The sequence below is a fragment of the Rhinolophus ferrumequinum genome, chromosome 12, assembly GCF_004115265.2.
Source record: "Rhinolophus ferrumequinum isolate MPI-CBG mRhiFer1 chromosome 12, mRhiFer1_v1.p, whole genome shotgun sequence".
NCBI classification, from domain to species: domain Eukaryota; kingdom Metazoa; phylum Chordata; class Mammalia; order Chiroptera; family Rhinolophidae; genus Rhinolophus; species Rhinolophus ferrumequinum.
In genome coordinates, this window is record NC_046295.1 from 83,693,779 (window position 1) to 83,713,250 (window position 19,472).

The 19,472-nt window shown below is 59.2% G+C and overlaps 1 protein-coding gene across 12 annotated transcripts in view; it reads left to right on the forward strand.

Moving 5' to 3' along the window:
- The window catches only part of EHMT1 (euchromatic histone lysine methyltransferase 1), a 126,505-nt gene extending 107,418 nt beyond the window's left edge, over positions 1–19,087 (forward strand). For 11 of the 12 annotated variants that reach the window (XM_033122229.1, XM_033122224.1, XM_033122233.1 and 8 more), the window contains 10 exons: positions 1,184–1,288; positions 6,208–6,362; positions 7,178–7,345; positions 7,480–7,624; positions 8,195–8,272; positions 9,056–9,171; positions 10,138–10,224; positions 10,582–10,660; positions 17,570–17,745; positions 17,911–19,087. In XM_033122229.1, the coding sequence (XP_032978120.1) occupies positions 1,184–1,288; positions 6,208–6,362; positions 7,178–7,345; positions 7,480–7,624; positions 8,195–8,272; positions 9,056–9,171; positions 10,138–10,224; positions 10,582–10,660; positions 17,570–17,745; positions 17,911–18,088 (1,287 nt within the window). In that variant the 3' untranslated portion in view covers positions 18,089–19,087. Of the gene's footprint in view, positions 1–1,183; positions 1,289–6,207; positions 6,363–7,177; positions 7,346–7,479; positions 7,625–8,194; positions 8,273–9,055; positions 9,172–10,137; positions 10,225–10,581; positions 10,661–17,569; positions 17,746–17,910 lie in introns of those variants that run through there. The other variant, XR_004424593.1, reaches the window with a different exon arrangement.
- Positions 19,088–19,472: the final 385 nt, after the last annotated feature.

Below are 19,472 nucleotides of genomic sequence, written 5' to 3' on the forward strand. Positions count from 1 at the left end.
GGGCCCTTTTGTGTGGCATGTAGTGCTTGGCACCAGGGAGGTCTTTGTGTGTCAGCTGAGTGATTGGGGAAAGCGGAGGACTCTTCCTTCCCGTTCACCTTGGCCCCCCCCCATGGCCCTGCCCTCTCACTTTGTCCCCACCCAGTCTTCATGGCCCCACCGCTCACCAGGACCCGCTCACCGGCCTCATCTTTCCTTGCTCTGCCCTATCTTGTCGCTCAGTTGTGCCTGCCAGCCCAGCTCCCGAGGGGACACCGAGCTCCCCGTGCTGTGGCTTGTGACCCACCTCTGCTCTTAAGGGGTCACAGGCTGGAGCCCCTCTTCTTTCATTTTTCATTTCCCATTTGGTCGGGTTTTGTGAGTTTCTCCACTCGGGCTGGGCTGGTTCCCTGAGGTTGACTTATGTCATCACGCTGTGTCCCCAGTGCCTGGGCAGTGTCCACAGCCAACCTGCAGGGACAGTGTCGCTTTAGTGCTGGAGGCTGCGATGTGCCAAAAGCCGTGCCCATGGCGTTGGAAGGGCAAGTCTCTCCTGCAGGCTGGAGCTGGCTGTGTGAGCCTCACTTCCTGAAGAGCCGTGTTTTCCTGCTTTACATGAACCGGCTGGGACCCTGAGCAAGGAAACGGGCCTGGGACGGGTCAGGGTGGGTAGTAGGAGGCCCGCGGTCAGCACACATTCGGCCCCACAGCTGGAGTCAGCGGGGGCAGCCCTCTCTCCCTTCCCGGCAAGAAGACGGGCACTTTGCACGGCCCGTGAGCCCCGCCCCGACGTCTGTCCGTCCGTCCGCACTCCTTGTCTGACGCGCTGGCTTCGTGCTTGGAGCCTGTGTCACTGGGCCCAAAAGGATCAGTGGACACCATCTCTGCTGGTGTCGGGGGTCGGGTCTGGTGGCAGCATTTTCGGGGGGTTGCCCGGTGATTCCACCAGGTGTCCTCAGGTGGGTCTCGTGTTGGTGTTGCCGCCCAGCGGGCTGGAGGGGCGAGGTCGGCCAGTGGTCCCATCGCCCCCGCGGAGCACAGGTTTAGGGCTCAGCGTGGCGCCCGGCTCTGTCCTGCCCTTGCCAAGGTGCCTGGGGCATGGCTCCCGCCACCCCAGCTGCCCTGTAGGCCCAAGGGCCATTTTCTTGACGCCAGTTGCGTCTGGGAGCTGTGATGGACTTTTGCTTCTTTCCCTTGAAATCAGGATGATGGCGGCTGGACGCCCATGATTTGGGCCACGGAGTACAAGCACGTGGAGCTGGTGAGGCTGCTTCTGTCTAAAGGCTCAGACATCAACATCCGGGACAACGTGAGTGTCCTCGCTGCCCTCGGTCCCCAGGTCCCAGGTGCTCGGCGTGGCTGCTGAAGGCCCTTCGTCAGCCCTGCTGTGGCTCTGACCACCTCCCCTCGTGTCGTCAGCCCCGTGGACCCGGTGTGGTTCTGGTTGTGTCGTCAGCCAACTGCGGGATGCGCCTGGAGGGGCCGGGCCTGGAGGGGCCTCCGCGCGGGCGGCCTCGTCCGTGCTCACGGCCCAGGAGCCTGGGGCCCCCCCCACGCGGGCAGGTGCCGCTGCGGCCACCGGCTGTTACACAGCAGCTGCCTTGGAGGGAAGAAGGGGCCTGGCTGACGTATTACGGTTTTCTGGATTGTGACTTAAGATACCGCACTGATGGTTGGTTTTTAGGGCGAATTTGTTTTCCCAGAAAATGGGGTTTGTGGTCAAGGCGAGAGCACTCAGCTGTGCCTCTGGGAACTCCCTTCAGCACTGTGCCGGGGACTGCGGGCGACGTGGGGTACAGGGGTGTTTCTTAGAAGGTCTTTAGGGATCCGTAGGGTCAGTGGGGGCCTGGGCAGTGCCTGGCTCTGGTTCAGCCCGCATCGCCTGCCAGACGGGGATGGGGCTTCCAGGACCCAGACAGACACGGTGTGGCCTGTGGAGCTGTGTCCACTTCTACCATCACCAGAGCCTTGAGTGGGAAATCTAGTCACAAAGTCATGACGTTGATAAGCACTAAGGAAGCAGACTCAACACTGACATCCGAGCTCCAGAGCACGGCAGACCCTGTCAGTGCTGAGCCCAGTGTCCCAGGTAGGACGGGGCTGTCGTCACAGTTCTGAGCCGGAGTGACGGGCTCTCGAGACGGCCTTTTGGAGAGGATGTGAGCAGGGGACACTGACGGGCATTCATGGTGGCTGCTGCTCAGGTCCTACCCTCGTGCCCCTGAGCGTCAGGGCGCAGCCAGGCCTGGGGCCACCAGTGCTTCTTCTGGATCCATCAGACCCGGCCGGCAGGACGATGGCCGTAGTGAGAGGAGCCGTGAGCTGCGCAGCCCTGGGGACATGGCGTGGAGAAGATAGGCCGGGAGGGATGTGGGCCAGTGCAGTGTGGCTGCTGCACGTAGGCGCCTGCTGTGGGGTCCTAGACATGCCGTGAATTGCCCCTTGATAGGGGAGCAATGGTCAGAGCAGGCGCCCCCCACGCCGTGGCCCTGCAGTGTCCGGAGCACCTCGTCACTGGTTCTGACGAGTGGGAGCCGTTGATTACATTGTGTGTTGGTTATTTATACGATGAAACAACGTTACTTACTTTAACAGCTCCATTGGTGGAGTGCTGGCAGCTTGCACTACTTACAAGGGACAGTTGGGAAAGTTGTGACCCTGGAAAACACTGAGTGAGGCCCCGAGTTTCCTCCTGCCGCTCGCCGCTCCACCCTGTCAGGGGGACTCAGTGGCTTGTCTGCTCTTTCGTGACGGGGCCCAGAAGCTGTGGGTGGGCCTTGGTGGGCATCATTGCCCTGAGTGTCAGTGGCTCCGTCCATCCTGCCACGCGACCCGCCCCTGCCAAGGGCACCTGGCTTCTCTGGTTCAGGCCGCCCTGAGCGCTCTGGCCAGGCCGTTGCATGCCACCTGCGCCGTGTACATGAGCCTTTTAGGGAGCTGCCAAAGTGCTCTCCAAAGTGCCCGTTCCAGCTCCGAGTGCCGCCCACCATGTCCCCAGCTCGTGGCCGGTCACCTTGGTCTTTGTGGGGAAGCATCGGTGCAGACCTGCTCGTTTTGTCATCGGGCTGCCATTTCCTGATCTTGCGTGGTGGGAGTTGTGTGTATTCTGGATGCAGGTCCTTTGTCACATGTGTGTCCCACACTCTACCAGCCGTTTCTTGAGGAGCAGATATTTCCAGTTGTGGTGAAGTGCTCTGTGGACCACGCTCCTGGGGTTTTGCGCCAGGATCATCCCCAGCCAAGACCCCAGAGACCGTCTCACGTGTTCCTTGCAGTTTGGGTGTGGCTGTTGGCATACATGCGAGCTGCTGTTTGTCTGTGCGTGGAGGTCCTGCTGTCCCAGCACCGTTTGTTGGAAAGCCACACTCTGTCCATGGAATGGACTCTGCCCCTCAGTCAGCTGTCTGGGGGACCGTCCTGGGCTCTGTCCTCGATGCCATCGACCTCTGTGTGCTTGGTAAGAGTAGCGTTACGGCAGCATGAGAACCTCGTGTGGCCGGTGTCCCCTCCCCCGGGAATGTGACGCCTGTGCCCGTCACGTACATGCGTGTTCCACACCCCACGGTGCACTGCTGCTCGGTCCAGTCCATGACCTAAAAGATGGTGACAAGCGTGTCCTGTACCAACCCCCGTGTACCGTGCCCCCGTCTGCGTTTGCTCACCCGTGTCCGTGTCCTCGTGCTTTTCTGACGTCTGGAACTTGCCCACCGGACTGTCACCGGCCTCCTTCATTCAGCTCATGGCACCTGCCTGTCCTCGTCCAGCCTTCGCTGCTGGATGTGGAAGTCGGTCCTCTGAGTGCTGCACACACACCCTGAGTCCTCCATGCCCACGAGCCGTCCTCAGGGGCACCCCCGTCCTTATTTTTCTGTGTGAAGCCATCGTTTTCCTTTTGGCTGCTTTTAGGGTAACATTTTCTCGGTCCCTAAATGTGAGCAGTGGTACTTTTCCATGCGCTTGGGGTTCACTGAGCTTGGGTCTGCTGGTTCACGATTTTGTCGGACTTGGAAATGTGGCAGTCTGTCCCTTCCAGCCCCTTTCCTGCCCACCCCCTGCATCGCAACACCCACAGTTCCACGCCTGCAGCTCTCCAAAGTGCTTCCATTTCTCTAAAATTGTTTTCTCACTTTGCATTTAAGTTTAGCTGGTTTTCTTGCTAGGGCTTCAAGCTCACCAATCCTTTCTTTTACAATGTTTGTTTCACTATTAATTCTACCCGGTGTGTTTTCACGTCAGACTTAGTTTTCAGCTCTACACGGTCTGTTTGGGTCTTTTCAGTATTTTTTGAAATGGTCTCTAACCCTTGGAGCGTGTGGAAAACAGTTGTGCCAACTGCCATGACCACCTCGTTTGCTAATCTACAGTCTCTGTCAGTCTGGGTTTGGTTGGTTGGTTTTACTCCGCATTTCGTGTCGTGTTTCCTGCTACTCTGTGCGTCTGGTCACCTTGGGCTGGACCTGGATGTTGTGACTTTCCTGCTGTTGCGTCTGCGTTCCTGAGCTGTCCAGACCCTTGTCTGGGTGCAGCCAAGACACCAGCGAGCAGTCTGATCTTTAGTTTTCCTTCCAGGTGAGGTAGGCCTGTCCGAGCAGGTCTCAGCCTGGGGCTGGGCATTCCTCCTGTGTGTCCATCCCTCTGGACGTCTGGGTGGCCGTGCTCTGGTCTGCACAGACTGCTTTCCCAGCCCCACAGCCTGCTCTGCGACCCTGGCTGCCTTGGCCTCAGGGCTCCTCCTGGTCCCTTCCCTGCCAGGGCCTGGACCTGGGGACAGTGAGCAGGTGGGTGCAGGCCTCCGTGCAGCTCAGGGATGCCGCGCCTCGGGGCCTGACGTCCAGTGCTGGGAAAAGCGTGACTGCACACATGTTCATTATTTTGTTTTCTGCTTTGGTTCTGTCAGCTGGGAGGGCAAACCCAGTGTGGTCCCTGTCGGCCATCCTTGCTAGAAGCAGCATTGCCTCTGTTTTCTCAGGCGTGTGGGCCAGGCCTGTCGTAAATGAGCAGGTGGACCTCAGGAAGGCGGGGCGACTACCTGTCCGCGGTGGGTGAGCTTGGGGACAAGGAGGTCTCAGTCCTAGGGTCCTGGTTATGAGATGACAGGTCATCCTGCTGAAGGAGAGAGAAGCCGCCCAGAGGAAGCAAGATGCTTTGTGCTCAGGAGCTCGTGTGCGGGCGATGGAGCCAGGAGCGGCGGTGAAGGGGGCTGCTCAGTGACGTCAGGATAGGGGACCTTTAGGCTGCGGCCTGCCAAAAAGCACCAACGCCGACAGGCCGCTCTCCGTGTGTGCTGGAGCCAGCGCCTGGGCGGCAGTGTGGACAGGACCACAGGGACACGGGAGTGCTCTGTGTCCACCCGGCTTTTCTCCAAGCTCTCTGAGCAGCAGGCGACGCCTGTACTGAGAACGTGGAGGTCGGGCGGGGTCTGAGCGCCACCGTGTGGGGCCCACGTGGGGGAGGGGCGGTGGGACAGCTCGGGTGCTGGGCGAGACTTGGTCCTGGAGCCTCTGGAAACGTAGGTGGTTCCTGTGGGGCATAGAGCACTCGGGGTGTCCGGGCTTTAACAAAGCAGCCCCCAACCCCACCTCCGCTGGGGTTAGGCCTGGGCTGCTCAGAAAGGAAAGGCACCAACACGTCTCACCCTGCGGCTGCCTCGCTAGCTCGCCTGGGGGAGCAGGTGCACCCCGGCCCCGGAACAAGTTGGCCACGTGCTGCTCTCTGTCCCCAGTGTAGCAGTGACGTGTATTGTCCTGATCTGTGCTGATAGACCGTCTGGTCCATTCGGCAGTTCTTGTGCTTATGTTTTCTCTCCATCTTTTATTTCAGGTCATTTGTTTATTTTTTGGTTTCCTATCCTTTGCACATTGGTTTTTTTCCAAAATTGTAGTGTTCTGATAAACTTACTATTAAAATTGTAAATCATATATATTTTACACACGGCACACCTATTTTTCTATTTTTTTAATGTTTATTTTTACAGAGGCTCATATGGTACAAAGTCAAATTTTATTTTAATCAAATTTGTCCATCTTTTCCAAATCTTACACAAGTATTATCCTAGTCTGCGATGAACTGTTTCAAAGTGAATATGTTTTTTAAAAACAGGTAAAGAAAAGCACCTCCCGATGTTGGTTAACCTGTTGTGTTTGGGGTGCAGTAATCCCAATAATTTTTACAATGAAAATGAAGCAGGTGGGACGTGCCCTGGGGTCTCAGAGCCTCTGTCCTGTGCAGGAGGAGAACATTTGCCTGCACTGGGCGGCCTTCTCGGGCTGTGTGGACATAGCTGAGATCCTGCTGGCCGCCAAGTGCGACCTCCACGCTGTGAACATCCACGGAGACTCACCCCTGCACATCGCCGCCCGGGAGGACCGCTACGCCTGCGTCGTGTGAGTGGCTTTGCCATAGGTCCCCGCGAGGCTCCTGGGCTGGGGTGCCGGGTGCCCAGGTCCTCCGAAAGGGCCCATTCTGCTATCAGGCCTTTCCCGTCCCACGCCTGCGGTCCGCGTGGGTAGTGGTGTTCAGGGGGGATCGTGGTCAAACGTAGGGATGAGTCCCTCCCTGACGCCCCTGCAGAGGGAGAGGGGCAGCCCCACTCCGGGAGCCCACTGGGAGCAGCAGGATGGCTAGAGGTGTGGGCGCTGGCTGCTCGGAGCCCTTGGCACCATTGAGGACTTCGTCCCTCGTCACTCACACTTGGGTTGATCAGGGTCCTCTGTGCTCTGCTGCAGTGATCCTGCCTCCCCTGGAAATGAGAGTGACCCCTGCAGTAGGGCGCGCGCCCTCTCAGATTTGGGCCTCAGCAGCAGGTGTGCGGGGGAGGCCCCTGGGCAGGGACGGGTCAGGCCTCGCGACGCCTGCCTTGTACGTGCCTGCGGGCTGTGCGTGGTCACCATCATCGCAGCCCTTTCCATTCGAGGGCACATTTGAGTGGAAAAGCCACAAACAGTCAAACACCATTCCTCGTGCTTTCCAGTCTTTCTGCCAAGAAAACAGATGAGCTACCAGGAAATGCGGGAGGGTCAGGAAGTGTGTTCTTGGGCGTTTCAGCCGGGCTCCCGAAGCAGCCGGCCGCAGGCTTGTTAAGTACAGGGCGAGTGGCCTGTCCTCTTCGTTTGTGTCGCCTGTCGTGGCTTCATACACCCGTCTCATGGCTCTCAAATTAAGACCTGAATGTTCTGTTGGCTTGCATTTTTCCTTTTAGCCTCTTTCTCTCTCGGGATTCAGATGTGAACTTGAAAAACAAGGAGGGAGAGACGCCCCTGCAGTGTGCCAGCCTCAACTCCCAGGTGTGGGACGCGCTGCAGATGAGCAAGGCACTTCGAGACGCAGCCCCAGACAGGCCTGTGCCCACGGAGAGGACGGTGAGCAGGTGAGGTGCCCCAGTCACTGAGGAAGGGCGTCCGGGTCGGAACGCGAGCGTCTGAGCTGTGACACTTGCCCGAGTCCGGTCCCGGTCGGGCAGCACTTGTCACAGGAAGGCGACGTCCCCTTCTCCCGTGGCAGAGACATCGCTCGAGGCTACGAGCGGATCCCCATCCCCTGTGTGAACGCCGTGGACAGCGAGCCGAGCCCCAGCAACTACAAGTACGTGTCCCAGAACTGCGTGACGTCCCCCATGACCATCGACAGAAACATCACCCACCTGCAGGTCAGCGGCCACCACAGCCCATTGGGCGGGGACGTGTGTGTGGGCTTCCCCACCCGACAGCTGGAAGGCAGGCACACATCCTCCCAGGAAGTGCAGCTGCATCCTGTGCAGGCTCCCTGACTCCAGACCAGGGCTACGAGCTGTCCCAGCCGCTGCGCCCATGCTTGCAGCCTGTTTCTCCAGCGCGGCGAGTCGGCCACTGCCGTCCACGTGCCCTCGGGACCCAGCTGTGGCTCTGGCCTTGCCTTTCCCATAGAGCACCTTTTCCTGGGGCTGTGCCCCCCACCACCCCACACCATCCCACCTCCCCCAGCTGTCCTCACCCAGCCCCTCCCGCGAGTTCTCAGCATCCCAGTGGCCCAGCGGGCTTTTCTGCCCACACACTGTCACCTACACGGCCGCACACGCCCTCGGTGCCCTTGGGAACTGAGCAGAGAGAGGCCGCCCCTCTGTCAGCAGGGGTCAGAGGGAAAGCCAGGTCTGAGGGTGGCTCAGGGGCCATGGACGGGTGTAGGGCTCGGCTGTGCCCTCCTGGCGCCCACCTGACGCCCCCTTCTCACCCCTCTCCAGTACTGCGTGTGCACCGATGACTGTTCCTCCAGCAACTGCATGTGCGGCCAGCTCAGCATGCGCTGCTGGTATGACCAGGTGAGACCCCCCCCACCGCGTGGTACCTGTGCTAAGGTGAAGCCGCCCTCATCCTCACCTGTCAGGTGAGCCAGGTGTGGGCGCCAGGTGGGAGGAGCACCAGACGCCAGTCATAGGAGGCTGGACTGGGGCAGGACCTGCGGGATGAGCCTGCAGGTACTGGGGTGGCCAGAGCTGGTGTCCGTGCGCCCAGCCTGGAGGCAGCTGAGAGACGAGACCAGCGCTATAGAGACCAGTGTCCGAGACCACAACTCTGACCGTCCTTGGTATTGGGAGTTCAGAGGCCGGTGGGGGCCGGAGCCAGGGTGTCCTGGGTGCAGAGGACACGGGCTGCGAGTGGGGGCCACAGGCAGACGCTCCTAGAGTCATCTTCACAGAAAAGGGCATGGGTGAGCGTGGGACGATGGCCTTGTATCTGGCCGTGTGTTCTCCATGGAGCCTGGCCATGCCGAGAGGGGGCCAGGCAAGCATTTTTGAGTGTTGAGAGCAGACAGTGGGGCTCAGACTTGGCTTGCACGTCTTGCTGCATCATCTGGTGGCTGTAGGACAAGACAGCAGGTGGTGGGGTCCCCCCAGGGCTGGGGATTGGCAGGGCAACATGGCCGAGTGTGCCGTGTGTGGTGCATGGCCTCATGAGGCAGAGAGGACAAGGGGCTGGGAGGGAGGCCGCCACGCTGGAAGCCAGCGTGTTTGCATCAGTGCTGCAGTTGGTACAGTGTCACTGTCAGCTGAGCAGGCAGGTGTGGCGGGCCTTGCTGGGTCCTCATGGCTGTCTGTCTCCAGGACGGCCGGCTGCTGCCCGAGTTCAACATGGCCGAGCCACCCCTGCTGTTCGAGTGCAACCATGCCTGCTCCTGCTGGAGGAGCTGTCGGAACCGCGTCGTGCAGAACGGCCTGCGGTGAGTGCCTGGGACCGTCTGCCATGACAGGCTTCTGGGGCCTGCACAAGCGGTGACAGCTGACTGCGAGCCCTCTGGCCTCTGGCGACCTTGTGAGTTGCTGTGATGACAGATAAGTGTTTCCAGCTCAGACCTGGGCCTGAGACCAGAGAGGACAACATGGTGGTGAAAGGAGCCGAGGGCCCAGGCCCGAGCTTGACACGTGCCTGTGTCGTCTTTGCACACGCAGCCAAGTCCTGTCCTGAGTGCCTGAGCCCCCTGAGTTTGTCTGCTATAAAACACCTTGAACTGCCTGGACCCTGCACTCCGTGTCCTCCTCAGCGCCCCTGAGTGCCCAGAGCCAGCCACTGGGTCCTGGGCTTGAGCCTGCCTTCCTGCGTGCCCCAGGGTTGGCAGACCTGAAGTTCCCGCCGAGTCCAGGGGACAGTGTGTGCCGTGGCAGTGGGACTGAGCGCCACTTTCCGTGCTGTGGGTTTCTTGTTATTGCCAGCCCTAGAGCAGCCCCCGCGCTTCCGCCTTCGTTTGGGGGTGAGGACAGACATGCTCATCTCCTGTTGGGGCCACCGGGCACGCAGGTGGGCAGGAGGGACGCCTGTGGCTCTGGGTCCTGGGAGGGTCACCCACCCGCCCCAGGGACCACTCTGCGCCTGTGCCGGCCCCCTGCCCGAGCTGACCTGCACTGCAGCTGGGGCTCAGCAGGAGCATCAACCCCTTTGGGCCTTGCAGCAGCCCAATGGCTCAGCCCAGACAGGCCCAAGTTACAGATGGGGAAACGGAGGCTGTTCCAGGTGCTGACAGTCCGGCCGACCTCGGGGTTAAAGCCGTGGCGCCCTGGGGTATAGGAGGCGTTGCCCCCAGAGATATTCTGAGGCTTCCAGAAGGGCCAGCGGTGTTTCCTGCGCGTTGTGTTTTCTCGTGTCACGCGTGGCATGCTGCGCTGTGGCCTGAGGTCTGGCCTGTTTCCAGGGCGAGGCTGCAGCTCTACCGGACTGAGAACATGGGCTGGGGCGTGCGGTCCCTCCAGGACATCCCCGCGGGCACCTTCGTCTGCGAGTAAGTGAGCACCGGCCCCCAGTTGCTGCCGCATCTGTCACCCCCCACCCCCCGCGGGATGCCACCCAGTGGGCTGCCCAGGCCCCACCATCCCAGGCCCCGCGGGTTCCCTGAAACCGGCTCACCCTTTGATTTTCTCCTTGTGCCTGCCCTCACCAGCTCACGACTCACGGAGTGATGGCAGGGGGTGACCTCCTGGGTCCCTGGTCACATAGAGGGTTTCCGTGTCATCGTCCTCCGGGACTCACAGTTAAATTCCAGCTCAGTCACAGGCAGAGCCCTGCAGCGCGTTTGGCTACCGTTGTGGGCTGCACAACGGCGTCGTGGAGGGTGACGCTGCTGGCCTCTCGCCCCCAGGTACGTGGGTGAGCTCATCTCCGACTCTGAGGCTGACGTCCGGGAAGAGGATTCCTATCTGTTCGACCTCGACAACAAGGTATTGCCGAGGGTGGGTGCAGAGGGCGATTGTGACTGCACAGCATCCTGTGTGTCCTGGGGTGCGTGTGTCCTGGGGGGGGGTGTGTCCTGGGGGGGGGTGTGTCCTGGGGGGGGCGTGTGTCCTGGGGGTGCGTGTGTCCTGCGGGGGCGTGTGTCCTGGGGGGGGCGTGTGTCCTGGCAGAGCGTGTGTCCTGGCAGAACGTGTGTCCTGGGGGTGCGTGTGTCCTGGTGGGTCGTGTGTCCTGGCGGGCCCTGAGCTGATACGTAGGCGTGCCTGTGGCTGACCAGTGTTTCCCTCTGTCCAGTGCCGGCCCCCTCTGTGCTCTGGGCTCAGACAGTATCTTTGGTCAGGACCCCTTTCCTGGGAGGTCCCTGAGCTTGTAGAGCTCGCCTTGTATCAGAGCACAGGGTGGCGGGCACGTCACTCGGCCTCTCGTCCTGGCTGCAGCCCATAGTCTGCACAACCACTGCCAGGTGGGGTCCGTGTGCACAGTGACTGCAGGAGGCAGGAGTGAGCCTAGCCCTGGGGTAGGTGAAGGGAGTGGTCACACCTGAACGGGGCAGCGTGTGTGCCGTGTCCTTGGCTGTCCTCCTGAGTGCTTTCGTGCAGTCCAGCACCCTGGTGTCCCCGGGGGTGACTGAGCCCATTTGTCACACTGCCGTCCCCTGACCGCCAGGTTGGCTCCTTTATCCTTAAGTTGCCTGTTTCAGAAGCGTCCGGAGTTCCAGGCACTGCTGGTGGGAGCGACGTGGGCGTGGTGGTTCTCCTCTGGGACACAGGCCTGCCCACCGGCCCCACCCCAGCTTTGCCCCTGTGACCCAAGGGTCGGGGTTTGTGAGATGAGCTCCGCGCAGAGGAGGTGGTCGAGCCAGCCCTTGCCCACCGCCCTGGTGTGTGGACGCCCTGCCCACTCAGTTTCCCCACTACGTGTGTTTCCAGATGAGTGCTCTCCCGTGACATCGGGATGGCCAATGCTGTCCCTCTGGTTCGTTTCCTTCCTGGTGACAGTTCTGTTGTAGTCCAGCTTGTCACTCATTCTCGGTCCCCGAGGCTTTCTGTCATGTCCCAGATTAAGTTTTTTCAGACCCGAGGCCTCGATATGCACCTGTGTTGCCTGGGACTGCGCTTCTGCCTTCACACTTACCTGCTTCATTCCCCACGTTCTGAGACTCCTTGGCACAGTGGCTGTCGGCAGTCCACACCCATGCGTGCCCTCTGCCCCGGCTCATGCCTGCCTCGCCGCTCTTGCAGTTTCTGTGCGTTTTAAGGTGACCTGACAAGTTCCTCATGGAGTCGGTGCTCCGTGAGGACAGCATTGAGCCCACACATGTTTCATGGTGCTCTCTTGGTGGATTTTTTTGTAATATGTTGTTATGTTTTGTTTGGGGGTCAACTTCATTATGATTAATTTACATACAATGAACTTAAGTGTGTGGCCTGAATTTTGACCAATATACACTGGTGTGGTCAGCTCAGAACACCATGGAACATTCCATCGCCTGAACCCCGGGCCCCCAGAGTCTTACCTACGTCCAACTCTCCTGAGTGGGACTAGAGTATGTACTCCTTCCTGCCTGCTTTGCAACCCTCCCAGAGGGCCGAGTGTCACCCTGGTGGTCATGTGGATTTGCCTCTCGCAAGCATGGGCCTGTGTGACGAGGCAGCCTGCTGTGGACATTCACAGACCTGTGTGTGCGGGTGCGCTTTCCTTTCTCTTGAGTGACTTCTGGGAGCGGGAGGACTGCCATCTGGTGCGCGTGCGATTATTGGCCTGAGAAACAGCGGCCACCGGCCTTTGCATCCAGCGAGGAAGGTCCAGCAGTGCCCGGGGGGCTGTGCACGTGGGCGTCTCTCCCAGGCCTGCTTTTCTGAAGAAACCGGAGGTGTCTTGCCGTCGTCTCTTTGGGCTTTTGTTGCTGCTGAGAGGATGGGCACGCAGCCTCTCCCAGCATCGCCCAGCCTCGACCCCTCTCTCTGAAGGACATCTGTCTGCTGCTCACCATTCTGTTGTGAGAATTCTTCCTCTTCTGCGGGCTCCTCCCCTTCAGGGCTATGGCTCGTCCATGAGAACAGCCGCTCCAGCCCTGGCTGCAAAGTCAGCTGAGCGAGCTCTGCTCGCAGCCCCGGAGGGAGGCCCCTGCCGGCCTGCGCATCGTCCTCCCATCTGACCGCTGACCCTCAGACCCACGCCACTCTCCTGACTGCTGTCTGTTCAGCATCCGCCCGTAAACCAGGTGGCATTAGGGCTTCAACGCTGTTTTTGCAAACCTTTTGGCTCTTCCTGTGGTCTGCATTTCCATGTACATTTTAGAGCCGGTGCCAGACGGCTCGAGCAAGGCTGCTGGAGTTCTGGGAGGGATTGGGTCAGACTGCGGTCAGTGTGGGGCGCTGGCGTGTAGACAGCGTGGCGTCTTCTCAGTCCTGGCGTGTGTCCCGCTGGTCCCCGCCGAGTGGGTCTGCAGAGCTTTCCGTGCATGGGTCCTACGCACCTTCCTTGAAACTCGCTCCCAAGTATCTCATGCTTTTTTATACTTTTGCAGACAGTGCTGCTTTTTTATTTCATTTCCATCACTTGTTAGTAGATGGAAATGGTTGGGGGTTCGGATACTGACTGTTAAATCCACTTGCTGACTCGAGTAGCTTTTTCGAAGGTCCCTTAGGATTTTCTGTGTACGTGACCGTGTCTTGTGTTTAGTGGACAGCGTCACGTCTTCTTTCCCATCTGTTAACTCTGCTGCTTGTCCTTGCCTCGCTGTCTGTCCTCGGGGGAAAGCGTGCTTTGACCATCCTTGTTCAGCAATGTGGTGAATTTTTCAGCGATGAGTCTGATTTTTTTGTGCCCCTGGTACTAGGTTGCTATGTTATGTGTTTTGACCCATGAGACGTGTGTGGTCAGTGTGATCTGAGCTTGTCACCAGCTGGCGTGCCCAAACTGTGCTCCGTGGCACCCCCGGTGTGTGAGCCACGGTGGGTCTGTGTCTCGTGTCCGTTTCCTGCTTGTCGTCCTCCTGTCTCTGTGTCTCCTTACACTCCTCACCATGTTCGTTGGGTGCCAAACATGGGTTTTCACGTCTCTGTGAAGTGCTGCGGTGAGACTCAGCATCCTGGCCCTCCTGGCGGCTGACCCTCGTCCATGTGTGCAGCCCTCAGTGAGGAGGATTCACTGGGCCCTGGACCGCAGTCCTCGTCCCCCAGCCTTGCAGCACTGCTAGAAATGCCAGTGTGCCCCTGGGACCCTGCAGCGTCCCCTCATGGAGGCACACTCCCCCCTCCCGGCCGTCGCGGGCCCCTCACTGCCCGGTGGGTTCCTCGGCCTTCAGGCAGACACTGTCTTTCTCTGTAATTTTCTCAGGCCTTTCTGGATGTTCCCAGCAGACCCAGTCAGCTGTCTGAGCTTGCCATTCACCCTGTGTGCTCTTCATAGCAGCTCGAGGTTGCAACTGTCACCAACCACCTTAGATGTCCTTTGACTGGGTGGCCGAGGGCTTGCTGCTCAGGGAGGAGGCGGGGCAAGGCGTTTCCTGGACGTCCCCAACCTGCCCCTGAGCAGTGTATTGGCTGGCGTTTTCTGTTCCTGCGTCAGACGAGTCCCCACTCACCTGTCTGGAAGGACCCCGGCCGGCTGTCTCTTCCCATTCTGCTCTGGGCCAGGCGTTTATAACACGGACTGCAAACCCCAAGCCCACTCAGTGAGCAGACTGAACAGACAGACACCAAGTCCCCCTCTCCAGTGGCTGTGAGTCTGTCCCTTCCTGGCCCCTCGCAGGGGCACCATGCCCACAGCCTCACTCGTCCCCCACTGGGTGTGGCCCTTGGACCCCACCCGGCCACTAGGCTCACTTCCTCTCTGTGCCCAGCTGGCATGCAGCTCCCTTTGTCCTCACTCCATGGCTAGTCCATTCCAAGTTCGTGAAAAGCCACGGACAAACCTGAGCTCTGAGACCCATGTGTCCCCTAGCCTTGATGTCACAAAGTGACCGCGCTGGCTGGGCCTCCCTCCCAACCCACCATCTCAGCCATCAGGAAACTTTCTGGCTCTGCCTTCAGATTGTTTCCTGGAACGCACCACCTGTCACGATGCCCCTGCCTGGCCTGTCCTGGGCCCCGGGTGCGTCTCTCCTGCTGTTTCAGGACCTTGTGCCCAGCCGCCTGCCCTGCCTCGTTTCCACCTCCTTCAAGGCCCCCAGGGGAGGCAGGGCGCCCACACACCTTCTAACTCTGGGCTTGTGCGGTGGCTTCAGAACCAGGTGTGGGATCAGGACCTGAGGGGTGTCGGTCACAAGGACGCACAGTGTCTGTGGAGGCGGATTGGTGTGACCGGGCCGAGCGGCGGGCAGGTCTGGAAGGAGCTATTTGCTCCCAGGATGGTGGCCATCACCCCTGCAAGTCTCTAAGCTGTGTGCCAGCGCACGATCAAAAATCAGGACAAACCACAGGCTTTTCATTGTCACAGGCATTGTATCTGAGGCTGCAGGAAGTACGGGCCATGCGTGTGTCGGCGTGGAGCCCCGGCTCATGGGCAGAGGACCCACGCTGGGGCTCTGCACCTGAGGGGCATGTGGGACCTGCAGCTTGTCCCCAGAGAGGCCTGCTGTCCCCAGGGCAGAGGAGGGGGTGACCAACCTCCAGAGTAGCAGTGGGAATGGCTGCCGGCCATGGGACCTGGGCCCTTCTGTCTTGGTGATTTGCACGTAATGGGGGGCTCATGGATTGTTCAACACTCACTGTGTTTGGTCGCTTGTCATCATTCTTCTTTTGATGCTCCAGTTGTCCTGTGTGTGGCCAGTGGGAGCCGTTGGGACGAGCTCCGTGTACTCATTCTGCCGGCACCTCAGCTCCCTCGGCCCGGCTTCCCTGCTGGCACCACGTCTAGATTCCAGGCCCTGGCGGCTCGGACCCTTGGGCGCCCCTGGCTCTGCACGCATTGTTCCGAGGACAGAACTCTGGAAAAACAAATTTTAAAAAATGTGTTCAGGTTGCTCTTTCCGATTCAGATTTAACATTACAGGGTTTTTGCCCAACTTACAGAGAAAATGCTGGTTCGTGACAACATTACTTTTGAGCCGGCATCACTGGTGGCTTTGCCAGCAGCGACGGTGCTGTCTGTGGGAGCGTGGGTCACAGGAGAAGCGTGGCTGTGTGCGCGTCAGTCCCAGCGCGTGTGCCGTTTCGTTCATGCGTTTTAGTTGATTCTAATGTCTGGGACTTGAGGTGTTTTTAGTTGTGATTATTAAGATGTTGACATGTTTTAGAAGTAAAGTTACAGCCTGGCTCTGTCCTGTTGTCTGTATTTGGTCACCAGACCCCCCCGCGCCCCCCGCTGCAGGTGACTGTGTATAGAAACAGAAAAAGTATCTCTGAGCACCTTGTTAACGCCTTGCCTTTCTTGAAGAAAAGGTAGAGTAGCAGATGTCACTCTTGTCGCTGTATGTGACCTGGGACTGACTCACAGTCACTACGTCTTCAGGACATAGAGACCTTTCTCGTTTTAGGGGCTTTGGGGCTGATTTCAGCCTGTGCTGTTTGCAATCATGTACCCATGAATCGTTCAGCACACGAGACATTTGTCGGATGTTTGCTGTCCCCACACAGGGCCACAGGGTCTGTCAACAGCCAGGGAGTTGTGATGGAACTTTCCATTTGATTCTGTTACTCTGTTTCTTTGCTGAGATCTCCCATTTCGCTGAGATTTTCATGCTTTGTGTTACTTTGTCAGGGACCCTTAGTGGGAGCTGGTCACTCCGTGTTGGTGCGGTGTCTGCTTCGGCTCAGGGCAGGACTCTGGCTTTTCTTTGCTCTTCAGAACGCGTTGTCTTCTTGGCCCCTGAGCACTGCTGGCGCCGGCTTGTGGGCAACTCTAGCGTCCTCTGATGTGTGTCATACGTTTCTTTGTCCTGCCGAGCACAGGCTCTGCCTCACATGGCAGCTTCGGTCCCTGTCCCGTCCGTGTCTTTGGCCTGGCTCCAGTCAGGGCGAGTTTTGTGGGCACTGAGTTGGAGCCCCACCGTGGTCCACAGTCTCGAGTTTCAGCTGCTGCCTTGTGACCCGAGGCCCCAAGGCCCTGTGCAGACATGGCATTGCCGTGCCTGGCTGCGCTCCCTCCGGAGTTGCTGCTCTCATGCGTCAATATCTGTGGCCCAGCCTCATGGTTCTTTCCAGGTTTGCAGCTGCACTTTCCAGCGTGGGGGGACCTGCAGGTTTAGTCCGAGTCTGTGCCACGCCACGGGGGCTCACCAAAAAGTGAGGCTGCCGGACAACCGCCTCCCCGGGCGCCTCTGTCTTTGTCCCGTCCCTCCATGTATCCTGTCTCTGCTCGGTCCCTGGGCCGCCGGCTCCACTCTGGGGAGAACCTGCCTGCGGCAGAGTGGGTTGCACAGTCCCTGCTGGCTGTTATAGTGTGGGTCTTTGTGGAGAAAATTTTGTCTTTAGAGGGCTCCTGAGGTTAGGTCCGGCCCCCAGCTGCTGTCCCTTTCTCACAGTCAGCTCTGCGAGTACCATCCACATGGGAGTAATGCTGGGGGCAGGGTGGTGGGCCACCTCGTCCTGATTCCTCTGTGCGCCAGCAGGACCTCGTGTTTCCTGGTCGTAACCACCGATCGCAGCCCGAGCACAGCTGCCCTTCCTGTCTGTCCATCCTTCCTCCCCTCCCTCTGTCCCTCTGACCCCCTGCCCAGCGTGCCTCACGTCTCGCCCTCCTGGAATCACCAAGTGTCTGAGGAGCTGTGCGTCCCGCTGTCCTGCCTCCTCTCTCCGGGGCCCTGGGGGGTTGGTGGTGGTTTTCCCTGTGAAGACGGCCGCACGCCCCTAGGGCTCTCTCAGTGCCAACCACCCTGGGCAGCGCCCACCCGCAGCCTGAGGCCCCCACCGTCACATGCGGTGTCCCCACGCCTGTCCTCGCCCCCGCAGGATGGAGAGGTGTACTGCATCGACGCTCGGTTCTACGGGAACGTCAGCCGCTTCATCAACCACCACTGCGAGCCCAACCTGGTGCCCGTGCGCGTGTTCATGTCCCACCAGGACCTGCGGTTCCCCAGGATCGCCTTCTTCAGCACCCGCCTGATCGAGGCTGGGGAGCAGCTGGGGTAGGTGTGGGGAGGCCTGCGGGAGCTGCCTGTGGGGGACACACGCGCTGCCTGCTGTGGGCTGGGCCTCAGTGGTTTGTGTCCCCAGCCCCGACGGAGGCCAGCCGGTGGTGACTGGGCTGCATGGGCTCCCACCAGCCGGCCTCAGCGCTGCTCCCTCTGCAGGTTCGACTACGGGGAACGCTTCTGGGACATCAAAGGCAAGCTTTTCGGCTGCCGCTGCGGCTCCGCCAAGTGCCGCCACTCCAGCACGGCCCTGGCGCAGCGGCAGGCCAGCGCCGCCCAGGAGGCCCAGGAGGACGGCCTGCCGGACACCAGCTCCCCCACCAGCGACCCACGGTGAACTGCAGCGTGCGCTGTTTGCACCACGGTTTAGGGACGAAGAGGAAGGGCACCTGCGTGTGAGGGTCTGGGCCGAGGCTGCGTCCAGCAGGCAGTGCAGACCGAGGCCCCCGCCGGGAACTGTCACTCTGGGCACGCAGGGACCCTGCACCAGCCTCACCTTGTGAGTTCTGATGGTGGTTTTGTCATTTCCACGTTTCTCGTTTCTCCTTACTCCCCGCGGTTCCCATTTCACTGCTGAGCTTGTGGGCGACGTCCTATCAGCCCAGACTCCTCCATGTGGTGCCCGCCAAAGCCACTGTCACCTGTAAGCTGCTCCATGAGACCCGTCTGCCCATGCAGAAACTGTCCCCACCACCATCCAAGAGGTCGGGCCAAGCCGCCACTGACTGGAGAAAATGTGGGCTTGCTTTTTAAAGAGCCCCCGTGTCTGGTCCTGTCTGTCAGCCTTCAACACGTTCCTGCTCGAGGAAGCGCTTCGGGGGCAGGAGGCCATGGCCCACGGAGGGCCCCACCAGCCCCGCCGGTGCGGTGCCACTGGCACCTGGGTTGATTTTTAAGCCACATTCTATGATGATGAATAAACTGATTTATTTTCTACCATTATTGAACATTAGGACAAACAAAAAATAAAAACACAAAACACAGACAACGGTGCTGATTCTGGTGTGGTTTCTACTCACCACGTGAAAATAAACTCTCAGCTGTATAAAGAACAAAGTGATTTTAGAATAAAGTGCAGGAAGAAGCTTTTTTAAAATGTTAGTCTTGTAGTGTGAATAAATTTGCCGTCACCTTTTGTGTGGGGGCCTGCCAGGTCATACCCTTTTTTTGGCATATACTTTTTTAAATACTGTAACTAGTACAGTAACAGTGGGTTTTTGTTTTTTTTTTTGTGCGACTCTTCTAAAACATTCATAATGCAGTCATGTTTATTTTTTTCTGTTAAAATGTTTTTGACAGTTTTAAGAGCAGTCTTTTGGCTCAGACCATTTCTTGTTCTGTTTTCAATGAAATCAATAAAAAAAAAAAAGAAATACTTTAAATGAGGTTTTTATTATGATACCACGCTCCAGCTTGTTTCTGCAAAACACCTACACTTCCGGTGGGCGCGCTGCTGGGCTGGGGCCCCAGGTCTGAGCAGGTGGGCCCCCGGCGCACGGTGTAGCTGCCGCTGCCTTCTCACCCCAGACGGGTCCTTGAAGAGGAGACAGGCCTGCACCCTCCCCGGCTGACGTCAGGAGCGTGCGTCTAGGCAGGTCCATGCGTGTCGAGGGCCAGGCGCTGAGGCCCAGGCAGCTTTCTGGAGGCTGATGGCAGCGCCAGGTAAGTCCCTAGAATCAGGGTTGATGTGCATTTGCGCACGATGAGGCCGGAGCTTTTCC